The sequence below is a fragment of the Oncorhynchus mykiss genome, chromosome 9 (assembly GCF_013265735.2).
Source record: "Oncorhynchus mykiss isolate Arlee chromosome 9, USDA_OmykA_1.1, whole genome shotgun sequence".
NCBI lineage: Eukaryota > Metazoa > Chordata > Actinopteri > Salmoniformes > Salmonidae > Oncorhynchus > Oncorhynchus mykiss.
Genome location: NC_048573.1, coordinates 47,060,509 through 47,081,098, shown reverse-complemented (window position 1 = coordinate 47,081,098; position 20,590 = coordinate 47,060,509). Strand labels below are relative to the sequence as shown.

General features: G+C 43.0%; 1 protein-coding gene across 5 annotated transcripts in view; it reads right to left on the bottom strand.

The window, feature by feature from the left end:
* The window catches only part of LOC110532233 (sterile alpha motif domain-containing protein 11), a 93,260-nt gene that overhangs the window by 14,303 nt on the left and 58,367 nt on the right, over positions 1-20,590 (bottom strand). For all 5 annotated transcript variants that reach the window (XM_036988165.1, XM_036988164.1, XM_036988163.1 and 2 more), the window contains exons 6-7: positions 12,202-12,357; positions 508-652 (exon numbers count right to left, since the gene is read on the bottom strand). In XM_036988165.1, coding sequence (XP_036844060.1) covers positions 508-652; positions 12,202-12,357 — 301 coding nt within the window. The remainder of the gene's footprint in view (positions 1-507; positions 653-12,201; positions 12,358-20,590) is intronic.

Here is a 20,590-nt window from a genome sequence, read left to right as displayed (position 1 = left end):
GATAGGAACATACACCCACATAGAAACACACACACCACAACCCAACCACCCTATCTCCCTGGCAGCACCACCACTGCCCTGCAAATAACAGGAATATTCCACATTCAAAAATAAAGCCTACATCCTCCTCTATACATACTGCATGAGCCCCAGTGTGTGTATGTGTGTTTCTGTGTGTATGTTCCTGTACGTGTGTGTGTGTGTGTGTGTGTGTGTGTGCTTCTGTGTGTATGTTCCTATCCGTGTGTGTGTATAATAATAATTTGGTGGCGCTTATATTTGTTCTGTTACACACTTGTTTTCATCGTTCCAAGTGTGAAATCAAAATGTTTTTCTTGCATATCTTAACTCCTCCTGAGAAACCCGCAGGGAGTAGGGTCGTGGCCATTGTCACCAATGTCCCCCAGTGCCCCGCCTTGTTGGCTCCAGGAATCCAACCAGCAACCTTTAAGTTACTGCCCCAATGGTCGAACTTGAAGGCTACCATTGTGTGTTAGCCAGGCCTACCTCTCGGTGTAGTGGGCGTCTCTGTGCTGGGGCAGGCCCTGCTTGCGTCTCTGGCTGGACGAGCTGCCTGCCGAAGGGAGATGGGCCTCCAAACCTCCTGTGTTCCTCACTGCTGCCAGGGCCTCCTGGCGCACTCGCAACAGATCTAGAGAGGGGAGGGAGGGAGGGAGGGAGGGAGGGAGGGAGGGAGAAAGTTAAGCATAACTGGGCATAAGCAGTTCTATGTTCAACTCAAGGGAAAGAGAAAATCACAGCTATAAATGTCATTTCCTACAGCTTATATCTCATCCTAAAAGTGTGTTTCCCCCCCCCCATTTCATTCGAAATGCATGGAGAGTGTTTAAGGTTTAGCTGAAACTGGAGTGGTGCAGTACAATTGAAATGGGCTTCCTTTTGTGATATAAGTTGAGGATGTGTTTGAACGGGAAGTTTCTATCATTTTCTGCAGTTATGTGGAGTGAATGACTGTGTCCCAAAATGGCACCAACAGGGCACCTCCTGTTTATAACCTGACATTCTAGAAACACACACGCACATGCGAGCACAGGTCCACATGTACACTACATACTGAACAATAGCACACACACACAAAATAAAGAGACACACTGAGTACCTAAATACTGGCACACTCATCGGAAAACACTCTCAAAACAGAGACACGCACGCACACAAACTTGCTTCCCCCCCCCTCTCTCTCTCTCTCTCTTGCTTCCACACATTTACATCATTTTTTTTGAGACATTCAAAATGAAGTTATATCTGGTTGGATAGAGAGAGAGCAAATTATATGGAGAGAGAGAAAAGGAGAGAAAAGGAGATGGATAGAGAGAGTGCAACTACCATGGAAAACCGGAATCTCAGGCAGCTGGAACCAGGAAGTCTTGGCCTTTGTTCCATGTTAGGACAGGGGAACTTCCCACATGGCCAAGAGGATCCGTATTACCATGCATCTCTTCTCTCTCTCTCTTCCTCTCTCTGCCACCCTCCCTCCCCTCTCCCCGCTCTCTATCTCACACATTCTCCCCGTTCCCCTCTTTCCTACTCTCTCTCTCTTCCTCTCTCTGCCACCCTCCCTCCCCTCTCCCCGCTCTCTATCTCACACATTCTCCCCGTTCCCCTCTTTCCTACTCTCTCTCTGTCCCACTCTCTTTCTCTCTCCATCATTATCAGCCAGGCCAGGCCCCACCACGAGACAGGGCCTCTAATGAGAGGCTGTTAAAGAGAAAATCCATCCTGCTCTCTCCCTCTATCTTCACCCCCCCTCTATCTATCTCCCTCTCTATCTCCCTCTCACACTTTCTCTCTCCTCCCTTTTTTAATTAGATCCCGTGGAAGCCAGGGGCCATTTCCGCCGCTGGTGTGTGTGTGTGTGTGCTGGGGCGTAGAGCGGGTGCTAGGGTCGGGGGTGGAGCGACAGATATTAATGTGGCCCAGCACAAGAGTATCGATCTGCTTGCTGCTGCGGGGGACTCGACTGGCGGCAGACTTCACCTCTAGATATAGGTCCCTCATGTTGACAATGGTCACCCAGCCCCCATCGATACTGCCTGGACTCTACCAGTCCCTATCTACACTGTCTGGACTCTACCAGTCACTATCTACACTGTCTGGACTCTACCAGTCCTTATCTACACTGTCTGGACTCTACCAGTCCCTATCTACACTGTCTGGACTCTACCAGTCCCTATCTACACTGTCTGGACTCTACCAGTCCTTATCTACACTGTCTGGACTCTACCAGTCCCTATCTACACTGTCTGGACTCTACCAGTCCTTATCTACACTGTCTGGACTCTACCAGTCCCTATCTACACTGTCTGGACTCTACCAGTCCTTATCTACACTGTCTGGACTCTACCAGTCCCTATCTACACTGTCTGGACTGTAGAGAGACCTAGGCTGAGATTCAATCTTAACATGCTTTTTTGGCTATGAACCTTTTAAAGGCGATGTTCCCACATTCACAGAGATCATATATATACAGTGCCTTGCGAAAGTATTCGGCCCCCTTGAACTTTGCGACCTTTTGCCACATTTCAGGCTTCAAACATAAAGATATAAAACTGTATTTTTTTGTGAAGAATCAACAACAAGTGGGACACAATCATGAAGTGGAACGACATTTATTGGATATTTCAAACTTTTTTAACAAATCAAAAACTGAAAAATTGGGCGTGCAAAATTATTCAGCCCACTTAAGTTAATACTTTGTAGCGCCACCTTTTGCTGCGATTACAGCTGTAAGTCGCTTGGGGTAAAGGGAACACTAAAATAACACTAAAATAACACATCCTAGATCTGAATTAATGAAATATTCTTATTAAATACTTTTTTCTTTACATAGTTGAATGTGCTGACAACAAAATCACACAAAAATGATCAATGGAAATCAAATGTATCAACCCATGGAGGTCTGGATTTGGAGTCACACTCCAAATTAAAGTGGAAAAACACACTACAGGCTGATCCAACTTTGATGTAATGTCCTTAAAACAAGTCAAAATGAGGCTCAGTAGTGTGTGTGGCCTCCACGTGCCTGTATGACCTCCCTACAACGCCTGGGCATGCTCCTGATGAGGTGGCAGATGGTCTCCTGAGGGATCTCCTCCCAGACCTGGACTAAAGCGTCCGCCAACTCCTGGACAGTCTGTGGTGCAATGTGGTGTTGGTGGATGGAGCGAGACATGATGTCCCAGATGTGCTCAACTGGATTCAGGTCTGGGGAACGGGCGGGCCAGTCCATAGCATCAATGCCTTCCTCTTGCAGGAACGGCTGACACACTCCAGCCACATGAGGTCTAGCATTGTCTTGCATTAGGAGGAACCCAGGGCCAACCGCACTAGCATATGGTCTCACAAGGGGTCTGAGGATCTCATCTCGGTACCTAATGGCAGTCAGGCTACCTCTGGCGAGCACATGGAGGGCTGTGCGGCCCCCCCCAAAGAAATGCCACCCCACACCATGACTGACCCACCACCAAACCGGTCATGCTGGAGGATGTTGCAGGCAGCAGAACGTTCTCCACGGCATCTCCAGACTCTTGTCAAGTCTGTCACATGTGCTCAGTGTGAACCTGCTTTCATCTGTGAAGAGCACAGGGCGCCAGTGGCGAATTTGCCAATCTTGGTGTTCTCTGGCAAATGCCAAACTTCCTGCACGGTGTTGGGCTGTAAGCACAACCCCCACCTGTGGACGTCGGGCCCTCATACCACCCTCATGGAGTCTGTTTCTGACCGTTTGAGCAGACACATGCACATTTGTGGCCTGTTGGAGGTCATTTTGCAGGGCTCTGGCAGTGCTCCTCCTGCTCCGCCTTGCACAAAGGCGGAGGTAGCGGTCCTGCTGCTAGGTTGTTGCCCTCCTACGGCCTCCTCCACGTCTCCTGATGTACTGGCCTGTCTCCTGGTGGCGCCTCCATGCTCTGGACACTACGCTGACAGACACAGCAAACCTTCTTGCCACAGCTCGCATTGATGTGGCATCCTGGATGAGCTGCACTACCTGAGCCACTTGTGTGGGTTGTAGACTCCGTCTCATGCTACCACTAGAGTGAAAGTACTGCCAGCATTCAAAAGTGACCAAAACATCAGCCAGGAAGCATAGGAACTGAGAAGTGGTCTGTGGTCACCACCTGCAGAACCACTCCTTTATTGGGGGTGTTAATTGCCTATAATTGCCACCTGTTGTCTATTCCATTTGCACAACAGCATGTGACATTTATTGTCAATCAGTGTTGCTTCCTAAGTGCACAGTTTGATTTCACAAAAGTGTGATTGACTTGGAGTTACATTGTGTTGTTTAAGTGTTCCCTTTATTTTTTTGAGCAGTCTATATATATATTTTTTACCTTTATTTAACTAAAGGCAAGTCAGTTAAGAACAAATTATTATTTTCAAAGACGGCCTAAGGACAGTAGGTTAACTGCCTTGTTCAGGGTCAGAACGACAGATTTTTACCTTGTAAGCTCGGGGATTCGATCTTGCAACCTTTTGGTTCCAAGTATAACGCTCTAACCACTAGGCTACCTGACGCCCCATTATTCACAATAAACACTACATATAGGACCCACCTACGCTGCTTGTCACCGAAAACCCTTGCTAACTTTTACAGGTGCACAATTGAGAGCATCCTGTCGGACAGTATCACCGCCTGGTACAGCAATTATACCGTTCACAACTGCAGGCCTCTCCAGAGGGTGGTGCGGTCTGCACAATGCAACACCGGGGGCAAACTACCTGCCCTTCAGGACACCTACAGCACCTGATGTCACAGGAAGACCAAAAAGATCATCAAGGACAATAACCACCCAAGCCACTGCCTATTCACCCCGCTTCCATCCAGAAGGTGAGGTCAGTACAGGTGCATCAAAGCTGGGACAGAGAGATTGAACAACAGCTTCCATCTCAAGGTCATCAGATTGTTAAACAGCCATCACTAGCACAGAGAGGCGGCTGTCTACCTACAGACTTGATATCATTGGCCACTTTAATAAATGGAACACTACTCATTTTAATAATACCACTTTAATAATGTTTACATATCTTGCGTTACTCATCTCATATGTATATACTGTATTCTGTATCCTTCACTATCTATTCTTTACTATCTATTGCATCTTAGCCGCTCTGTCACTGCTCATCCATATATGTTATACTTACAGTGCCTTGCGAAAGTATTCGGCCCCCTTGAACTTTGCGACCTTTTGCCACATTTCAGGCTTCAAACATAAAGATATAAAACTGTATTTTTTTGTGAAGAATCAACAACAAGTGGGACACAATCATGAAGTGGAATGACATTTATTGGATATTTCAAACTTTTTTAACAAATCAAAAACTGAAAAATTGGGCGTGCAAAATTATTCAGCCCCCTTAAGTTAATACTTTGTAGCGCCACCTTTTGCTGCGATTACAGCTGTAAGTCGCTTGGGGTATGTCTCTATCAGTTTTGCACATCGAGAGACTGACATTTTTTCCCATTCCTCCTTGCAAAACAGCTCGAGCTCAGTGAGGTTGGATGGAGAGCATTTGTGAACAGCAGTTTTCAGTTCTTTCCACAGATTCTCGATTGGATTCAGGTCTGGACTTTGACTTGGCCATTCTAACACCTGGATATGTTTATTTTTGAACCATTCCATTGTAGATTTTGCTTTATGTTTTGGATCATTGTCTTGTTGGAAGACAAATCTCCGTCCCAGTCTCAGGTCTTTTGCAGACTCCATCAGGTTTTCTTCCAGAATGGTCCTGTATTTGGCTCCATCCATCTACCCATCAATTTTAACCATCTTCCCTGTCCCTGCTGAAGAAAAGCAGGCCCAAACCATGATGCTGCCACCACCATGTTTGACAGTGGGGATGGTGTGTTCAGGCTGATGAGCTGTGTTGCTTTTATGCCAAACATAACGTTTTGCATTGTTGCCAAAAAGTTATATTTTGGTTTAATCTGACCAGAGCACCTTCTTCCACATGTTTGGTGTGTCTCCCAGGTGGCTTGTGGCAAACTTTAAACAACACTTTTTATGGATATCTTTAAGAAATGGCTTTCTTCTTGCCACTCTTCCATAAAGGCCAGATTTGTGCAATATACAACTGATTGTTGTCCTATGGACAGAGTCTCCCACCTCAGCTGTAGATCTCTGCAGTTCATCCAGAGTGATCATGGGCCTCTTGGCTGCATCTCTGATCAGTCTTCTCCTTGTATGAGCTGAAAGTTTAGAGGGACGGCCAGGTCTTGGTAGATTTGCAGTGGTCTGATACTCCTTCCATTTCAATATTATCGCTTGCACAGTGATCCTTGGGATGTTTAAAGCTTGGGAAATCTTTTTGTATCCAAATCCGGCTTTAAACTTCTTCACAACAGTATCTCGGACCTGCCTGGTGTGTTCCTTGTTCTTCATGATGCTCTCTGCGCTTTTAACGGACCTCTGAGACTATCACAGTGCAGGTGCATTTATACGGAGACTTGATTACACACAGGTGGATTGTATTTATCATCATTAGTCATTTAGGTCAACATTGGATCATTCAGAGATCCTCACTGAACTTCTGGAGAGAGTTTGCTGCACTGAAAGTAAAGGGGCTGAATAATTTTGCACGCCCAATTTTTCAGTTTTTGATTTGTTAAAAAGGTTTGAAATATCCAATAAATATATTGGATATATATACTATATATAAATATAGTTCCACTTCATGATTGTGTCCCACTTGTTGTTGATTCTTCACAAAAAAATACAGTTTTATATCTTTATGTTTGAAGCCTGAAATGTGGCAAAAGGTCGCAAAGTTCAAGGGGGCCGAATACTTTCGCAAGGCACTGTATATATTCTTATGCCATTCCTTTACTAGATTGTGTGTATTAGGTTTTGTTGTGGAATTTGTTAGATATTAGGTTTTGTTGTGGAATTGTTAGATATTACCTGTTAGGTACTGCTGCTCTGTCGGATCTAGAAGCATAAGCATTTCACTACACTGGCAATAACATCTGCTAACCATGTGTATGTGACCAATAAAATGTGATTTGATTTGACCTAATTATCTTATTACATGTCGGCTCAATCTGGAATTACCTTTAAATGTCAAGCTCGCTATGATGCCGATCTACTACTGATCGGATTGAATCCCTGCCCTAGGCAGGGCTGGAGCAAAAGCCTGCATATCCAGGAGCTCTCCCAATCCCACCCCTCTCTTTCTTTCTGTTGTGGCAATGGGCAGATATAAAAGTGGGCAGAATCTCAATTTCACTCTCTCTCTCTCTCTCTCTCTCTCTCTCTCTCTCTCTCGCTTGCTCCTGCTCTCTCTCTCTCTCGCTACATTATTCTCTTTAATGTAGGGTAGAGTAGGGTCACCTGGGGATATGCCCTCCAAGGGGGAACCAGCCAACCAAAACTATACAATGGAGAGGGGAGGAGGGGTAGGATGGTGTATAGAAATGGAACAGAAATGGAGAGAGAGCGAGAGAGAGAGAGAGAGAGAGAGAGAGAGAGAGAGAGAGAGAGAGAGAGGGAGAGAGAGAGAGAGGGAGAGAGAGAGGGAGAGAGAGAGAGAGAGGGAGAGAGAGAGGGAGAGAGAGAGGGAGAGAGAGAGGGAGAGAGAGAGAGAGGGTGAGAGAGAGGGAGAGAGAGAGTGAGAGAGAGAGGGAGAGAGAGAGAGAGAGAGGGAGAGAGAGAGAGAGAGGGAGAGAGAGGGAGAGAGAGAGGGAGAGAGAGAGAGGGAGAGAGAGAGAGAGAGAGAGAGAGAGAGAGAGAGAGAGAGAGAGAGAGGGAGAGAGAGAGGGAGAGAGAGAGGGAGAGAGAGAGAGAGAGAGAGAGAGAGAGAGAGAGGGAGAGAGAGAGATGGGAAAACAGATGGACAGACAGACACATAAACAGAAAGGTAGACACACACTCACTCAATGACAAACACATACAGACATAAACTGACACACACACACACACACACACAGTTATTTTGGAAGGTACCACTCTGGACCCATCCCGCTTATCACTCTTTTGTCCCATCCCAGTTTCCCTGCATCTTTTCACAAATTAGGCAGAAATCCCATCCATTAAGCTGTTCTCCACGTGAGACTGCAGAGTTATTCCCGTTATTCCTGTGAAACAGCCACCCTATTCCCTACATATGGGCCCTGGTCAAAAGAAGAGCACTATATAGGTAATAGGGTGCCATTTGGAATGCAAATCAGGGTCTTTCTGCTTCCTATGCCAATGGATAAACAAGTAGATGCAGTGATGGAAAAACTAGAGCCAGAGGAAGTGAGTTCCCCAAGGCTGTTGACTATGGGCATTTGGAGATGTGTTCCAACCATGTGATCGTAACGACTAGATGGTAGACAGTGCAGCCCCACTTGCAGAGAAACAGAAAGAAGTACAGGAGAAACAAAACATGAGGCCCTCTTTCATCTTCCATGTCTACGTCCTTCTACTTTCTCTCCTCCAAATCTTCCTTCTTTATCTTCTGTCCTTTCATCATAACAGAGAGAGAGAGAGAGAGAGAGAGAGAGAGAGAGAGAGAGAGAGAGAGAGGAGGAGGTGGAGCCCCCCTGGCCACTTCCACTGCCCCTCTCCACCCTGTCAGGTCCAAGGAGAGCCCCCCGAATCAACACCTAATGCACACACACACACACACACACACACACACACACACACACACACACACACGGCTCCATCTGGCCCCCTTCACACACACACTTTCATTTTCAGTGGCCTACACTTCAAATACATGAAAGGATGGTCTGCGGGGACCAAGGCGAAAGAGAACGTCATGGAGAGGAAAAAAAAGAAAAGGAGGCGAGGGGGGGAAAGGGAGAATATAAAAGCACCCGTGTGCTTGGAGAGGGAGGTGTGTGAGAGAGGGGGTGGGGGGCAGGAGAGGGAGGGAGGGAGGGAGGGAGGGAGGGTTACAGGGGCCGACCGGAGCTCAGGTCAATGTCAAGGGGGCTCTCACTGGAGCGATTCAGATCAACCTCTCCAGGAAGAAACAGGGCCATCCCTCCATCCCTCCCTCCATCACACCACTCTATACCCTCAGAGGACAGGAGAGAGGCAGAAAGAGGAAAGGAAGGGGGAGGGGTGGTAGAGTGTCGGGATGCGTGCTCCCCTGTGCGACGAAGTGAGAGTTTTGGGGGGTTTAAAAAAATATATATATGACTATACTCAGGGAAAACCAATTAGTTGCTTAATTAAAAGAGCTTGGGGGAGGGGAGAGAGGTGGAATAGTTTAATATAACAGAGTGAAATAGAAGAGGAGGGATGGACTGATATAGGTGCTGTAGGGTCATAAACTTGGCAACTCAGAAAAATCTGTTTTCTCTGCCTAACTTGGGGGGAAAGAAGCTTGTGTGTGTGTGTGTGTGTGTGTGTGTGTGTGTGTGTGTTTTAAATGGCATATGTATATCATTTCCTGGTTATTACTGCCAAAAGGCAAACACATCATTAATGAATCCTCAACATTCACCCTGTGTCTTTTACTTGTCTTGCGCTAAGGAAAGGCAAGTCTACCTCTTTCACTCATCTCTCTCCATTCTCTCCCTCCTTAAAATCTTGTTTTCTCTCCCTCTCTATTTATTTATTTTACACCTGGAAGGACTTCAGTAAGTCTGACTGTAGACAAAAGGGAGTGTGAGCAGAGAGTAAAGGATTCAAACTCATAGGGAGGAGGAGGAAAGAAAGAGAGAGAGAGAGAGAGAGAGAGAGAGAGAGAGCGAGTGAGAGAGAGAGAGAGCGAGAGAGAGAGAGAGAGAGAGAGAGAGAGAGAGCGAGCGCGAGCATCCCCACGAGACGTCTGCATTGCGCCACAGTGTCCGCCTTTAAAACAGGGAAGGAAAAACGAAGAATACTGCACCTTGGGCCATTAAACCCCCAGAATGCACTACACATCAGCCTTAATTCTTCTCGGATGCAGGGGAAGGCAATTAAAGCCTTTATTGGCTTCACCCCTTAGATTTGCAACCTGCAATTAAATATCATTACTAATCAAATTAAAATAAAAGTAGCTCAAACTATGATTGGGGTTGGGATGTGAAATTGGTTAGATTTATGCTACTGCGATGGGGGTCGTAAAACCTGGCGGCAATTAACCTTTTCACAGGTGAGTTCCAAATAACGGTCGTTTAGCGTGAGTTGTTTTATGCACGTGAGGCACTCTCTGTTCCAAAATGTGATTGTTACGCAACAGGACAGTTAACCCGCACTGCCCTCAAACCAAGGCACGCTGCCTGCTAATTATCTATAGGCTATGTTTCAACTTGTCTCTTTCAAATGATTTTTAACAAGTTTTATTTTCTAACAACAGCTCCTCATTAATTCACATAGAAGTAGCCCATTTCACTGTTGCGGGCAATTTATGTTTGAGGCTTTACTGAGCATTTTCTGGCTGGTGCTCGCATGGCCTTCATTGTTGTTTTCCTTGCAAATAGCTAATAACTTTGGACATGTGTGCGTTCCTATCAACCTAAGTGCCTTATTTTCTGTATATCATTTTGGCGTTTCTATGGTAGCATACCGTATGTATGTATGTATGGAGCATAATGTATTTACTGTTTTATTCACATGTTTTCAAGTACTGGTAACAAATCATGCATTCTGATTCTTGCGTAGATTGTAATGGATACATATGATGTGTGTAAAATACTTTTTTTGAAGATTGTACTGATTATGATGAGCTAATGCTAAGCTATTTGCCAGCTATTTGTGGCACCATGTTTGGTGACATTATAAAATGCATTCTGGATGTCACGTAAACGTCTGTCAGACCAAAGGTGTTATTTACAAAATGAGGTGAAGGGATGGTTCACTCATCTTTCGAGTAAACTTCCAGAAGTGAATGAAGGGAAGTGAATGATCGTAGACGACACACCCCCTTCAACATGCAATCTGCAAACAGACCAAACTCATCTTGTCTCCTCTTCTTATCTTTGGTTGACGCAAAAAAAAAAAAACATGGCGGTATGCACAAACTACCCATCGTTGGATTACCTTCGATTTTTAGAAAGTGTTTTACTCAATTATTTTTATCAATGGTGAGCTCACCCGTGATGTGACGAATTGTAAATCGTAGCTGCTATTAGCCAATTCATATTATAGTTACTGTCAGCCGAGAGTTAGCTAAATATGACCGCTTGTGTTATGTAAATCTTTCCTCAGTTAGCGCTAGGACTAATGTAGCCTACATTTTCCGGTTTGTATGATTGTGTTATGCTGTCGCTACTTCTGTGAATGTTTGAACATTGCATTCATAAATAAACGGGTCACATTTAGGACATAACTTTGTAAGGACTGTGTTTGTGCAAAATGTTTCTGTGAAAAAACAGTGTGGCCATCTCAAACACGGACTGTTGCGTCAGTCGAAACTGGACGTTCAAAATAAGCATTCCAATCACACCGGCTTGAGCTTGTGTTGAGACGTGTCAATAGGTTAATGATACATTGTTTTAAAAATGGAGGAAAGGTTAACAATTGATGTCCCGCTAGTTTAAAGGGGCAGTGAAATGAAAATACACCCATCACATAAAAAATACAATTAGGTGACTTTTTTTTTCTTTTTTGAGGTGATTATTCTTCTTTATGAGGATTCTTCCATCTCTCCAGTTCCAACCCAGTGAATTCATTGTACCATAAGTTAGTGCCTCTGTACATTTCAACCTCAGAACAAAAAGAAAGAAAAAAGATACGTGGTTCCTATGGAGATTTACAAGGTTGGCTGGCAGCCAATGAGTGAGCGGCGGATCGATAGCGGCGGCGTCCGTGCATGCTGGTGGGGAGCATTGTTTACAACGGAACGCAGCGTCGGTCACAAATCACCCAGAGTGACATTGGGTGGACTGGCACCCCAAATAGAAATGTCAGCCGTGTCCATGCTGGAGATTTACACTGGGAGGGGGTGGCACACACACAGACAGACGCCACACGGGAAAGGCCATAACCCGGGGTTACTAGTGGTAGTGGTCGAGTAGGGTTAGGTGTGTGTCAGGCCAAGATAAAGTGTGTGTGGTGTGCAGTTTAGTACGCTGACTGAATCCTGAAGTGCTGATATAACAAACCCTGTTTTGGAGGATGACCAGACTCTGAGTCGGACAGCATGTCACCCCCCCCCACCCCCAGACACACACACACAGTTATTCTGGGAGGTCCCACTCTGGGTCTTGGTCAAATGAAGTGCACTACTGTATATACTGTAGGTAACACACACGTGTCTTACCATGGCTGGGCAGGCCCATGTTGTTGGCCAGCTGGTAGAGGCGCTGCTGCTGCTCCTCGCCCTGCTCGCTCAGCGCTGACATCATCCGCCTGTAGTGCTCCTCCGGGGTCATGTGACTGTGGCCGCCCCCCTCCAGCACAGGGGTGTGGGATTTCTCTGTAGGGGGGTCAGGAAGAGAGTTAGCTTACCGTCTACATTTGAGTAATTTAGCAGATATTATTATCCAGAGCAACTAGGGTTAAGTGCCTCGGTCAAGGGCACATCAACAGATTTTTCAACTAGTCGGCTCAGGGATTCGAAACAGTAACTCAACACAATCTCATTACCTTGCCACTAACTCGCCACTGTCACACTACTGAGTCACCACTATCTCATTCGCTCAACATTATCTCATCATTACCTCACCACTAACTCACCACTGGCTCACAACTATCTTACCATTAACCCTTTACACTCATGGGAAATGGCCTATATGGATAGGGTCAAATTGAAATGTTTCTAACAGAATAAATATAGAAAGTATATGCAAAACCATGGTAGCAATTGAGAAGGAACCGTTTGGAGATTATGGGGAAATTATCAGACCAAAGGTCTTCACCTGACTTGAGACTGAATCCAAACATTAAACTGTTGAATTTATGTGCATTTTTTATTTACTGTACTTTACGCCGCATTAGTTTATAATAAAATGTGAAAATACTCGGGATACAAAAATGATTTATTGTATTTTTTGTACACTGCTGCTACTCGCTTTTTATTATCTATGCATAGTCACTTCACCCCTACCTACATGTACAAATTACCTCAACTAACCATATCCCCGCACACTGACTCGGTACCAACACCCCTTGTATATAGCCTCGTTATTGTTACGTTATTGTCACATTTTATTATTTTTTATTTTTTTACTTTAGTTTATTTGGTAAATATTTTCTTAACTCTTCTTGAACTGCACTGTTGGTTAAGGGCTTGTAAGTCAGCATTTCAAGGCAAGGTCTACACTTGTTGTATTCGCCACGTGACAAATAATGTTGAATTTGAGTGTAGTTTTTTGTTTGGAACACAGCCCTGCGTCCTCACATCACACAATTACTGTTGTTTACAAAATCCCCAAACTTTCCATTATATATCACAATCTGGGTCAGGTGGGCATCATTTCAAAGTGTATTCAAATTGCCCACCTGACAAGTTAAGTTATAACTTCACAAGACACTTCAGACAAACAGATTGTAATTTTGGAGCACATAAAATGGAGTCATGTAGTGGTGTAAAGTTTCTAAGTAAAAATAGTTTAAAGTACTACTTCAGTAGGGTATCTGTACTCTACTATTTATATTTTTGACAACTTTTCTTTTACTTCACTACATTCCAAAATAAAATATTGTTTTTTTTACTCAAAACATTTTCCCTGACACCCAAAAGTACTCGTTACATTTTGAATGCCTAGCAGGACAGGAAAACGGTTGAATTCACATACAGTTGAAGTCAGAAGTTTACGTACACTTTGGTTGGTTCATTGATTGGTTTTTCAACCACTCCACAAATTTCTCGTTAACAAACTATAGTTTTGGCAAGTCGGTTAGGACATCTACTTTGTGCATGACACAAGTCATTTTTCCTACAATTGTTAACAGACAGATTATTTCACTTATAATTCACTGTATCACAACTCCAGTGGGTCAGAAGTTTACATACACTAAGTTGACTGTGTCTTTAAAATTCCAGAAAATGATGTCATAGCTTTAGAAGCTTCTGATAGGCTAATTGAGATCATTTGAGTCAATTGGAGGTGTATCTGTGGATGTATTTCAAGGCCTACCTTTAAACTCAGTGCCTCTTTGCTTGACATCATTGGAAAATCAAAAGAAATCAGCCAAGACCTCAGAAAAAAATGTAGACCTCCACAAGTCTGGTTCATCCTTGGGAGCAATTTCCAAACACCTGAAGGTGCCATGTTCATCTGTACAAACAATAGTACGTAAGCATAAACACCATGGGACCACGCACCATCATACCGCTCAGGAAGGAGACGCATTCTGTCTCCTAGAAATGAACGTGCTTGCGAAATGTGCAAATCAATCCCAGAACAACAGCAGAGGACCTTGTGGAGATGCTGGAGGAAACGGGTACAAAAGTATCTATATCCACAGTAAAATTAGTCCTATATCAACATAACCTGAAAGGCCACTCAGCAAGGAAGAAGTCACTGCTCCAAAACTGCCATAAAAAAGCCAGACTACGATTTGCAACTGCACATGGGGACAAAGATCGTACTTTTTGGAGAAATGTCCTCTGGTCTGAGGAAACAAAAATATAACTGTTTGTTATGTTTGTAGGAAAAAGGGGGAGACTTGCAAGCCAAAGAACAACATCCCAACCGTGAAGCACGGGGTTGGCAGCATCATGTTGTGGGGATGCTTTGCTGCAGGAGGGACTGGTGCACTTCACAAAATAGATGGCATCAAAAATATGTGGTTCTACACCTGCATTGCTTGCTATTTGGGGTTTTAAGCTGGGTTTCTGTACAGCACTTTGATGTATCAGCTGATGTAAGAAGGGCTATATAAATAAATTTGATTTGAAATTAGATTTGATTGAAACAACATCTCAAGACATCAGTCAGGAAGTTAAAGCGTGGTAGTAAATGGGTCTGCCAAATGGACAATGACCCCAAGCATACTTCCAAAATTGTGGCAAAATGGCTTAAGGACAACAAATTCAAGGTATTGGAGTGGCCATCACAAAGCCCTGACCTCAATCATATAGAAAATGTGTGGGCAGAACTGAAAAACATGTGCAAGCAAGGAGGCCTACAAACCTGACTCAGTTACACCAGCTCTGTCAGGAGGAATGGGCCAAAATGCACCCCTTATTATGGGAAGCTTGTGGAAGGCTACCCAAAACATTTGACCCAAGTTAAACAATTTAAAGGCAATGCTACCAAATACTAATTGAGTGTATGTAAACTTCTGACCCACTGGGAATGTAATGAAAGAAATAAAAGCTGAAATAAATCATTCTCTTTACTATTATTCTGACATTTCACATTATTAAAATTACGTGGTGATCCTAACTGATCTAAGACAGTTTTTACTAGGATTAAATGTCAGAAATGGTGAAAACTGAGTTTATTTGGGAGTATGTAAACTTTCGACTTCAACTGTACTTATGAAGAGAACATCCCTGGTTATCCCTACTGCCTCTGATCTAGTAGACTCACTAAACACACATTCTTTGTTTCTAAACGATGTTGGAGTGTCGGAATGTGTCTCTGGCTAGCCGTAAAAAAAAAGAAAAAAAAGAAAATGGTGCTTTTACTTTTGATACATAAGTATATTTAAAACCAAAAAACTTTTACTCAATTAATATTTTACTGGGTGACTTTCACTTTTACTTGAGTCATTTTCTATTAAGGTACCTTTACTTTTACTCGAGTATGAAAATTGTGTATTTTTCCACCACTGGTATCATGAGTGCATCAAGTGCATGTTCTGCTGCTCATTTTTTCCACAATGCGACAAACATTGGCTCATTCTGTTCAGGACAACCCAGGGTATGACACGTCATTCCTTGTAGCTGTACGTCAAACATTGGCTCATTCTGTTCAGGACAACCCAGGGTATGACACGTCATTCCTTGTAACTGTACGTCAAACATTGGCTCATTCTGTTCAGGACAACCCAGGGTATGTGTAACTGTATGTCAAACATTGGCTCATTCTGTTCAGGACAACCCAAGGTATGACACGTCATTCCTTGTAACTGTACGTCAAACATTGGCTCATTCTGTTCAGGACAACCCAGGGTATGTGTAACTGTACGTCAAACATTGGCTCATTCTGTTCAGGACAACCCAGGGTATGACACGTCATTCCTTGTAACTGTACGCCAAACATTGGCTCATTCTGTTCAGGACAACCCAGGGTATGACACGTCATTCCTTGTAACTGTACGCCAAACATTGGCTCATTCTGTTCAGGACAACCCAGGGTATGACACGTCATTCCTTGTAACTGTTCGCCAAACATTGGCTCATTCTGTTCAGGACAACCCAGGGTATGACACATCATTCCTTGTAACTGTACGCCAAACATTGGCTCATTCTGTTCAGGACAACCCAGGGTATGACACGTCATTCCTTGTAACTGTCCGCCAAACATTGGCTCATTCTGTTCAGGACAACCCAGGGTATGACACGTCATTCCTTGTAACTGTACGCCAAATATTGGCTCATTCTGTTCAGGACAACCCAGGGTATGACACGTCATTCCTTGTAACTGTACGCCAAACATTGGCTCATTCTGTTCAGGACAACCCAGGGTATGACACGTCATTCCTTGTAACTGTACGCCAAACATTGGCTCATTCTGTTCAGGACAACCCAGGGTATGACACGTCATTACTTGTACCTGTACGTCAAACATTGCGATCATAAATGTTGATGCTGTAAATCAAATGAGTTTTCAAATATAGAAATGTGAAGTGCACATTTGGACTCACGGGTGTGTGGTTTGCTTGTACGACATCAAAGTGGTATTTATTGTAATCCTCAAAGTCTCATCTTTCAGAACACATCGACTCATTTCAATTAACACCATTAAAGTCGCCCAGTTAGCGGGAGGGATGGGGGCATCTTTTTGTTGTGTGTGGTACACACTTTTAAAATGGCTGTCAGTTGAATCCCATACAGCGCTGTAAAGTGACGAGCCTGAGCTCTGACTTCATATATAGTATGTTACTGTACAGCCACTGAGTTACGATTTAGGAGCTTATCAGCGACCAAATCTGCCATTTTCAAACTGTATACGGGATGACAGGGTCTGCGAGTGTAAAGGGCTACCTCACCACTACCTCACCATGAACTAAAAACTCACCACTATCTCACCATGAACTAAAAACTCACCACTATCTCACCATGAACTAAAAACTCACCACTATCTTACCATGAACTAAAAACTCACAACTATCTCACCATGAACTAAAAACTCACAACTATCTCACCATGAACTAAAAACTCACCACTATCTCACCATGAACTAAAAACTCACAACTATCTCACCATGAACTAAAAACTCACCACTATCTCACCATGAACTAAAAACTCACCACTATCTCACCATGAACTAACAACTCACCACTATCTCACCATGAACTAAAAACTCACCACTATCTCACAATTAACTAAAAACTCACCACTATCTCACCATGAACTAAAAACTCACCACCATGAACTAAAAACTCACCACTATCTCACCATGAACTAAAAACTCACCACTATCTCACCATGAACTAAAAACTCACCACTATCTCACCATGAACTAAAAACTCACCACTATCTCACCATGAACTAAAAACTCACCACCATGAACAAAAAACTCACCACTATCTCACCATGAACTAAAAACTCACAACCATCTCACCATGAACTAAAAACTCACCACTATCTCACCATGAACTAAAAACTCACCACTATCTCACCATGAACTAAAAACTCACCACTATCTCACCATGAACTAAAAACTCACCACCATGAACTAAAAACTCACCACAATCTCACCATGAACTAAAAACTCACCACTATCTCACCATGAACTAAAAACTCACCACTATCCCACCATGAACTAAAAACTCACCACTATCTCACAATGAACTAAAAACTCACCACTATCTCACCATGAACTAAAAACTCACCACCATGAACTAAAACCTCACCACGATCTCACCATGAACTAAAAACTCACCACTATCTCACCATGAACTAAAAACTCACCACTATCTCACCATGAACTAAAAACTCACCACTATCTCACCATTAACTAAAAACTCACCACCATGAACTAAATACTCACCACTATCTCACCATGAACTAAAAACTCACAACTATCTCACCATGAACTAAAAACTCACCACTATCTCACCATGAACTAAAAACTCACCACTATCTCACCATGAACTAAAAACTCACCACTATCTCACCATGAACTAAAAACTCACCACCATGAACTAAAAACTCACCACTATCTCACCATGAACTAAAAACTCACCACTATCTCACCATGAACTAAAAACTCACCACTATCTCACCATGAACTAAAAACTCACCACCATGAACTAAAAACTCACCACTATCTCACCATGAACTAAAAACTCACCACTATCTCACCATGAACTAAAAACTCACCGCTATCTCACCATGAACTAAAAACTCACCACTATCTTACCATGAACTAAAAACTCACAACTATCTCACCATGAACTAAAAACTCACAACTATCTCACCATGAACTAAAAACTCACCACTATCTCACCATGAACTAAAAACTTACAACTATCTCACCATGAACTAAAAACTCACAACTATCTCACATGAACTAAAAACTCACCACTATCTCACCATGAACTAAAAACTCACCACTATCTCACCATGAACTAAAAACTCACCACTATCTCACAATGAACTAAAAACTCACCACTATCTCACCATGAACTAAAAACTCACCACCATGAACTAAAAACTCACCACTATCTCACCATGAACTAAAAACTCACCACTATCTCACCATGAACTAAAAACTCACCACTATCTCACCATGAACTAAAAACTCACCACTATCTCACCATGAACTAAAAACTCACCATGAACTAAAAACTCACCACCATGAACTAAAAACTCACCACTATCTCACCATGAACTAAAAACTCACCACTATCTCACCATGAACTAAAAACTCACCACTATCTCACCATGAACTAAAAACTCACCACTATCTCACCATGAACTAAAAACTCACCACCATGAACTAAAAACTCACCACTATCTCACAATGAACTAAAAACTCACCACTATCTCACCATGAACTAAAAACTCACCACCATGAACTAAAAACTCACCACTATCTCACCATGAACTAAAAACTCACCACTATCTCACCATGAACTAAAAACTCACCACTATCTCACCATGAACTAAAAACTCACCACTATCTCACCATGAACTAACAACTCACCACCATGAACTAAAAACTCACCACTATCTCACCATGAACTAAAAATTCACCACTATCTCACCATGAACTAAAAACTCACCACTATCTCACCATGAACTAAAAACTCACCACTATCTCACCATGAACTAAAAACTCACCACTATCTCACCATGAACTAAAAACTCACCACCATGAACTAAAAACTCACCACTATCTCACCATGAACTAAAAACTCACCACTATCTCACCATGAACTAAAAACTCACCACTATCTCACCATGAACTAAAAACTCACCACCATGAACTAAAAACTCACCACTATCTCACAATGAACTAAAAACTCACCACTATCTCACCATGAACTAAAAACTCACCACCATGAACTAAAAACTCACCACTATCTCACCATGAACTAAAAACTCACCACTATCTCACCATGAACTAAAAACTCACCACTATCTCACCATGAACTAAAAACTCACCACCATGAACTAAAAACTCACCACTATCTCACAATGAACTAAAAACTCACCACTATCTCACCATGAACTAAAAACTCACCACCATGAACTAAAAACTCACCACTATCTCACCATGAACTAAAAACTCACCACTATCTCACCATGAACTAAAAACTCACCACTATCTCACCATGAACTAAAAACTCACCACCATGAATTAAAAACTCACCACTATCTCACCATGAACTAAAAATTCACCACTATCTCACCATGAACTAAAAACTCACCACTATCTCACCATGAACTAAAAACTCACCACTATCTCACCATGAACTAAAAACTCACCACTATCTCACCATGAACTAAAAACTCACCACCATGAACTAAAAACTCACCACTATCTCACCATGAACTAAAAACTCACCACTATCTCACCATGAACTAAAAACTCACCACTATCTCACCATGAACTAAAAACTCACCACCATGAACTAAAAACTCACCACTATCTCACCATGAACTAAAAACTCACCACTATCTCACCATGAACTAAAAACTCACAACTATCTCACCATGAACTAAAAACTCACTACTATCTCACCATGAACTAAAAACTCACCACCATGAACTAAAAACTCACCACTATCTCACCATGAACTAAAAACTCACCACTATCTCACCATGAACTAAAAACTCACAACTATCTCACCATGAACTAAAAACTCACCACTATCTCACCATGAACTAAAAACTCACCGCTATCTCACCATGAACTAAAAACTCACCACTATCTTACCATGAACTAAAAACTCACAACTATCTCACCATCAACTAAAAACTCACAACTATCTCACCATGAACTAAAAACTCACCACCATCTCACCATGAACTAAAAACTCACAACTATCTCACCATGAACTAAAAACTCACCACCATCTCACCA